General features: G+C 30.7%; 1 protein-coding gene across 1 annotated transcript; it reads right to left on the reverse strand.

The window, feature by feature from the left end:
• Positions 1-6,122: 6,122 nt before the first annotated feature.
• On the reverse strand, positions 6,123-7,357 carry LOC111876724 (mitogen-activated protein kinase kinase kinase 20). Its single transcript, XM_023873299.2, has one exon. The coding sequence runs from the start codon at positions 7,277-7,279 to the stop codon at positions 6,245-6,247; it is 1,035 nt and encodes a 344-aa protein (XP_023729067.1). The 5' UTR covers positions 7,280-7,357; the 3' UTR covers positions 6,123-6,244.
• Positions 7,358-8,144: the final 787 nt, after the last annotated feature.

Here is an 8,144-nt window from a genome sequence, read left to right on the forward strand (position 1 = left end):
TAATTTTGATAACCATTGGCTTCAGCTACCTAGGTTTTCTCCATCTATCGTTGGCTTCTTAAAACCATCTCCAATGTAAACTGTAACCCTAATCAAACCATCTCCAGTCGTCACCTCCATCCTTATGCCTCCCACCACCGGCCGCCACCCTACCCTCTTGCTCCTCCGGCCACCGTATCCACCGTCATGTCGAGGTTTGTTGTTGCTATCTTTTCGTGAAGGCTAAAGACAGAGACCGACGAGGGGTTGCGCCATTTCAGTCGTGTGTAAGGAGGAATGCACCACAGCCGCCTGTCGTTGCAATTGCTGCCGCTCAGAGACGCGTCCATCGCCGGTCACCGCGACCTTCTTGCCTGAGAAGGGAGCTGTGGAGGAGCCGCTGCCATTGGTCGATGTCCGCTGCCATCATTCTTCTTATTCTCTTCTTCCGCTAGCTGCCACTTGTGTCAATGACCTTCTTCTTATATGTAAAGTACAAAGTGAAGGTAGTTTGTCACTATTTTCATATCAAATTTACTTCTTCTTATATGATAAAAATCAATTTGTTTATGTGGATGATTCAATGGATGATATTGGTGAGATTCCAATTCTATTGGAATGGAATCAAAAATTCCAATTCTGTTGGAATGGAATCACGAATTCCAGTTCTGTTGGAATCACAGAAGTTGATGCTTGAAGAACGGACCACAAAATTGAAAGTGATTCTAAACAACATTATTCTTTTAAAATGTATTAGTGTCGTTGTTAGATTTTGATATTTTCTTTCCCGTTTTGAAAGTTTTTTTAGTTTTATTCTTTAACAATAAATGTGATTCTTAACAATTGTTACTTGTATTCTATAAGAAATAATGTATTTTTTGTTTTTATTCTTCAATTGATTGTTCAAGAATTTTTTATTGTACAAGAAGTTTTTAAAGTCATGATCAAGAAATAGGTTCAAGAATATTTTTATTATTTATGGTTCAAAAATATTTTTATTTTTGAATATACTCATAAACATATTCTGTCAGAATGTTCGAATTAAAATAATTCGTAAAATCGGATTTTTAAAATTAATAGAATCTATGATCCCTTAAAAATGCAATTTTCCTTTATTAAATCTATATTAATTGACTAAATTACCATTGTAATTAATTAAGATGATATTTTTCAATTATATTTAATTCAATAATATATATTAATCACTTTCTTAAAATAAGTAAATTTGATTGACAAACATTTATGCATACAATAACACAATATATATATATATATATATATATATATATATATATATATATATATATATATATATATATATATATATATATAACATGATCAATCTTAGTGGCAAAAATATTAAAGAGCCCCTGATATATAAGAGGTGACTAAATGAGTGTGAGGTAATCTTAAGGAAATATGTTATATAGGAATCAAATCAGGTAAGATACTTGACTCTTTTTCGTTGCTTGATTGGTTTTCGAAGGTATGTAATATTTTCATAACCGAGCTCCATTAATCAGAGGTAAGCGTGTTATCAAAAACAACCTTGTCTTGATCAATTATACGATTGAACAGTAGTGAATTTACGATTTAATTTAAACTCACGTGTGTACAATTTAGTTACATAACTAAAATGACAAATAAATGGATCGAAAACTCGAGTTGTTGCGATTATAAATAATCCTGATTAAGGCACATATAATAATAGCTTTAAACATTTGAACCAAATTAAGCACATTATAAACATAAAAACCCTAACAACAACTACAAAACAATCAAGACATTTTTAAACGAAAATAGACAAATAATAACCATTTATGACAAAAAAAAAAAAGAATTAACATCAAGTTAATCTAAACATCTAATACAAATTATAGATGCATAAAAACTAAGTTAATCTAACTTTATGACAATCAGAATATATAAACAAAAAATATAAAAAATTAACTTAAGTCTAAAGTTGAAAGAATGGATAATACTTGACCTCTTCATCTTTTACATTTAATTTTAAGTGTTTTCTGTTAACTTAATTTATTTGTGTAAGTCTCTTTCTCTCAACTTTCAATATTTAAAAATATTTACCAACTCAATTTTCAAGAAGACAAAGAACGTACATATATGTACCTCAAGAAATATGGAGATTAGGAGATGGAGACAAAAACAAGAGGGTGGAAAGGGAGTGCCATAGACCGTCAATGAGAGAGGGTGGCATAGCGACGACCTCATATGGGCAGAGAAGATGAGGACCAGAGTAGGCAGAAGAAGAGAAAGCCTCTGTCCATTAGAGAAACGAGTAGGCAGAACCGCAGAAGAAGAGAAAACCTCTATCCATGGAGAAACTTCAAAAAACAACACACGTAATTTTTGGTATTTTAAGGTTTTTTTTTTTGTATATTTAGTTACTTTTTAGATTTCCTATCCATCTTTTTGAATATATTATCATAAGTTATAAGTGATTTTTTTAGTAATTTATATATATATATATATATATATATATATATATATATATATATATATATATATATATATATATATATGCTCAGGTTCATTTGAGACAATTCTAATTTTGTTAGACCGTGAGACCAAATCTAAAAATAATTTTAAAATGCAAAATAAATGGAAAACTCCAAAAATTCTTTTTTTAAATATTATTTTCGAAATTTGAATTAACTAAAAAAAAAAATTAATAAAAAAAAAATAAAAATAAAAAATAAAAAAAATTCTGTTTTTTTTTTGAAAAATACGTGAAATATTCTAATAGAATTTACACTGACATATTCTAAAAAATAATTTTAAAATGCAAAATAAATGGAAAAATCTAAAAATTCTTTTTTTAAATATTATTTTCGGAACTTGAATTAACAAAAAAAAAAAATTCCATTTTTTTTGAAAAATACGTGAAATATTCTAATAGAATATTACACTGTACATATTCTAAAAAATAATTTTAAAATGCAAAATAAATAGAAAAATCCAAATTTTTTTTTAAATATTATTTTTGGAACTTGAATTAACTAAAAAAATTTAAAAAAATAAAAAATAAATAAAAAAATACGTCTCACGGTCTCACAAAATCACAAAGTTAGGCGTCTCACATGAACCTAACCCTATATATATATATATATATATATATATATATATATATATATATATATATATATATATATATATATATATATATATATATATATATATATATTGTTAACCACCAATCCACATTCAATCAATTTTGTTTTATTTTCGAAAATATATCAATTCCATAAAATCGATTACATCTTTTGTTTTGGTGTAACGATTTGGTTTTATAGATGTCATCAAAAAATATAACAGGTGTCTATTTAAAATCTATAAAATAATCTATTGGCTAAATTGCAAATTAAAGGATGTCCATGGACACCCTAAGGGTGTGTTCGACAAAATTAGCTTGTAGCGTTTTGTTAAACATTATATGTAGTAACATTTGGATTTGGAGCGTTTTGTTTAAACTAAACGCTAGAAGCTTGTAGTGCCGAACAATGTTTCCTGTTCAAAACGGAGCGTTTTGTCAAATCTAGAAGCTCTCAAATGCTCCGTGTCGAACACACCCTAAGTATAAGTAAAAGGTAAATTCCCCCCCCCCCCCCCCCCCCCCCCCCCCCCCCTATTGAAGTATTTGTAGAAAGATGTTGCGCACCGTTAGCAACACCAGAAGACTTGTGCCCACATCTAATTACTATTGGGGTGCTAGAACCATGGCCACCAACTCGTGAGACCCTCCCCTCTGGTACCTGCGAAGTTTGTAACACTTATTAACATCATGACCTGTGTGTCCAAAATGAGTGCATTTTATGCGAGTAGACGTTTGGTGTGTCAGATGTCTACTAGATTGCGTAGAAAAAGTCACAACATCATTTTATTGAGATCACGCTCTTTAATAAGAGTCTATTAATGGCACTCATCCTAAATAACAAGAACATAAATGTGATTGAGAAGCATTAATGTCCCAAAGTGACCGGTCTTCAAGACATAAGAGAATCTAATGTAGCCGTTCTTCTTCCCGTTATTTCTTAATAAGACTTGTCGTATTGCAAGTGAATTTGCCAATATTGGAAATCTTTGGTGGGATGCATGTGACAAGTTGTTTCTTAGTTTCTTTAGGGTTCCATAGTAATCTATCATAAATTTTTCCACTTTGACGACAATGGGTGATATCAAATATGATTTGCAAGATTCTTGTTCCATTGCGAACTGTGAATCATTGAAACATGTTATTCCATTGTTTACGAACTGCTTCAAAATATGTACTTTATGAGCGTAAGCTAAAGTTTATTGACTGTACGATCCAACTGATGAGCATTTAATTAACACTCCAATCATTAGTTTTGATTGTTGTCATTTGGTTTGATAACACTTAACACATCCATCAAGAAAGCCCATATATTTTGCGCTTGGTTAGGAAGGCGTTTTTAATAGTTGTGCTATTTCTTGATAATTGTCACCTTTCAAGATCATCATGCAGATGGATAAACCTAAATGATGGTACATATGAAGATAAAATGGGGACGTTGGATCCATGATCGTTGGCTTGGAAGGAAAGAAGTTCGAACCTTAACATAATGAGATTTCGTTGAGACATTCAAAACCTTTTTGCTTGATCTAGATCAAGTTATGATACAACGAAATAGTATACGAGAGACGCAACTTCGGTGTTATCATGCCTCTAAAAGGGCTATATTTATGCAGAGTTTTGTAGCTATCAAAATAACAATACAAAGATTAGGATAAGCAACAATCTCTATTTACATGAAAATTAAAGGATAAACAAGAAGATATATATTCAATATATCTCCAATAATTTGCTACACCGGTTCCCATTTTTGCTAAGACAAAAAATGGAAACGCCTTAAACACGAATTAAGTGATGAAAGAACTTTCGGAATTTAAAGAAAGGCCTTGGGCCAGTTTTGTAGGTTGTGATTTAGACCGTTATCGCTAATGGACCTGATTTCTTGGTTATATAATGAATAATCAGTTAGCCACACCACCTAACCAGGCCACCCTCATCAAATTATGGGACAGTCAAAACAGTGTTTTAATCAATTTTTATTTCCAAAATATTAGTTTAAAAACAAAAGTTAGACATTAAATATAAATATTATGGTTATTAAATTAGAAAATAAGCATCAACAAGTTAATCTTTAATTTTAATAATTGCATTAATACTTTATTTGATTAAAGATTATTAAACGTGAAAATATAAATTATCGATCTTATAAGGATACACTTTCCCATTTGAACCAATTTTATTTAGTGTTTAATTCTACTATATATATACTTATGAGTAGCTCTTTTTACTATTAAAGGTTTTGAATATCTTTTTTCATGTAAAATATGCTAAAACGTTGGTTGAATAAAAAAACATTTTTAACAATTTGTTTGGTAGGAAGAAAACGACATTTGTTCATATAATTTGATTGTGTTACATATCTTACAATGGTTCAACAACTTGTTTTGCTCACAAATGTTGGATTCGATTTGAAAATGTAAGAAAATTTGACCAAATAAATTATAAAAAATATGAATCATGATTATTGGTAAATATTAACATCTTAAAAATAAATTATATTCAACAACATTCTCGTGCTTCTATTATATTGCAAATACGATCAAATAACATGTTATCATATATTATTTTTCATTAATTTTTTTTTTTGACAAGTAGACTTTTCTCATAAAGCATTCTAATTAGTCATTTAATATATTTGGAAAATACCATCGGATACCTATTACGAAATCTTTTGAATGATTGATATAGTAATTTTTTTTTTCGTATTTACAAAAGAACTTTTGCTAATTTATGATAAAAAAAAACAATAATTTAAAACCGACATTATCAGAACATCTTATCTTTGCTTCAAACCCAAGTTACACATCTCACTTTTCACACATTTAATAAATCAATTTTTTTAGTCTAAGATAAATTTTAATAATAATATATGAAGTCGTTTAAAAGGTTATACTCTTATTAACAAATTATAATCTTTTTAAATAGATTAAAAAACGTTTTAAATATTTCGTGATTGAGAAGGTATTATATACTAATCTAAAAGAACGAACATATTTCGAACAAATAAAATAATATCTACGGAAGAATTATGACATCATAAACGATACCAAAACTAATCATTGCCATTTTCAACACTTTATATTTACAAATTGATAAAAAAAAAATTCTGACAAAATTTTGGAATTTAAAATTCCAATATTTTAATCTGCATCATGGTCATCTGACTGTCAACCAACTGCTTCCTTCAGTCCAATCGGGTCTCCGATCTGTCACGAGCTGCCGTAATCTACTCGCCGGCGACGGACATGATTCGTCGGAGATCCAAGAATCGAATTCCGGCGAGCAAAAAGGTGTCACTGAAATCAAGGGCTCCAATTCCCAATCGGGAAAATCAAATGGGTCTCTTGGAGAGCTTGATGTGGTTTGATCCTGACCGTTGATAAAAGGATGATTTAGAAGCATCTCAGCCGTCCATCGTTTACTAGGATCTTTCACGAAACATTTCCCGAGGAAATCTTTTCCCGCGTCCGATAATTTCCCGGGAATGTCTGGAATTTCGGCGCCAACTCCGATTTTCATCAAAACCGCGCCCACGCCGGAGCACGTCCACGCTGGCTTTCCGGTGAACATTTCCAAAACCAAACACCCAACTGCCCAAATGTCGGACGCCGGACCTTGCTCGCCGCCGACCACCGTCTCAGGCGCCATATACATCGGTGTACCCCGAATTTCGTTTTTTGAGTTTGAGTTTGACTCCTCGGACACCTTCTTTGCTAACCCGAAATCGGCGATCTTAACATTGTCCTTCCCATCGCCGGCGAATAACAGAATATTTTGAAGCTTGATATCGCAATGCACAAACCCATTCTGGTGAACAAATTGAAGCCCTTTCAAGACTGAATTCGTGTACCTCCGGACATCAGACTCCGGCAACCTTAAATTATCGGAGTTCTTCACTCTGTCAGCTAAAGAACCGCCGGAAGCAAACTCCAATGCGATGTTATATAATCTCTCGCCGTTTTCAATGGTGAAACAGTCGCCATAACACCTAAGAATCTCTGGGCAATCCTTAAGTTCGTCTAAGATCATTCGCTCTTTCTTCAACGAATCAGACTGAGATGCCCCACAAGCTTTGACGGCCATTAATGGCGGAAAACGTGAATTGAGGCTTGTTGTTTTTGCTAAACTGACAATTGCAAAGCTTCCATGGCCGATTGCTTGACCTCTCACCCACTCCATCTGTGTATCCATAGGCTTTTCTCTTTCTTTCTCACAAACCAATTGATCAATTGGGGAAAAACTGCTGCAACAATGGTGGTATAAATAGGACTGTAGATTGGAAAGTGTACTTAGATTTGGAATTATGTGAAAATAAAATGATTTAAATAATGGAAAACAGAAAGAGCGCGTGATAGTTAAAGGATATTTATGGAAACGTGGTTTATATGATTTTTCCGTGTTTATAAAATAATTTGTTGCCCAAATTTGTTTTTGGAAGGACAAAAATATATTTTTATTTAACTTGAAAAGTGTGTTTTAAAACATGTATTATATATTTATAATTAATTAAATATAAAGAATTTTATTTTATAGTGTTCCTTATTTTATTACAAGTTATTGACTAATGTTTACTTGTTGATTATAAAAAAATAAAAAATTGTTTAAAAGTACATTACAATTCATAATGTCCAAATGATCGAACTTAATTTTGTTTGTTTGGGTTTTATAAACCATATGCATGTATACATTATTTTTCTACTATTTTTTTTCCTACATATCTTCTTACCTAATAAAATTGTGATATATGTAATATTTAATGTTCATTTAATTTAATGATATTTTAGGATATTAATATGACACATGTCGCCATTTAAACGGTAGTAAGATTGATAGGAAAAAAGGTAGGAGAATATTTAATTTCTCTTTTGGATATATCTTTATAATACTTTTTCTTATATATTTAGATACCTTAACTTATGTGATAACAAGAGAATTATGTTTTTTTAAGAATCTAAAAGAAATTGTATTATCTGAATAAATAAAGAAAAAGAATCATAAAGTAAAAAATATTAGACGTAATTTCAAAGCAGAAGATATTTGATTGAAATATATAAGT

The sequence above is a fragment of the Lactuca sativa genome, chromosome 2 (assembly GCF_002870075.4).
Source record: "Lactuca sativa cultivar Salinas chromosome 2, Lsat_Salinas_v11, whole genome shotgun sequence".
In the NCBI taxonomy this organism is placed as follows: Eukaryota; Viridiplantae; Streptophyta; class Magnoliopsida; order Asterales; family Asteraceae; genus Lactuca; species Lactuca sativa.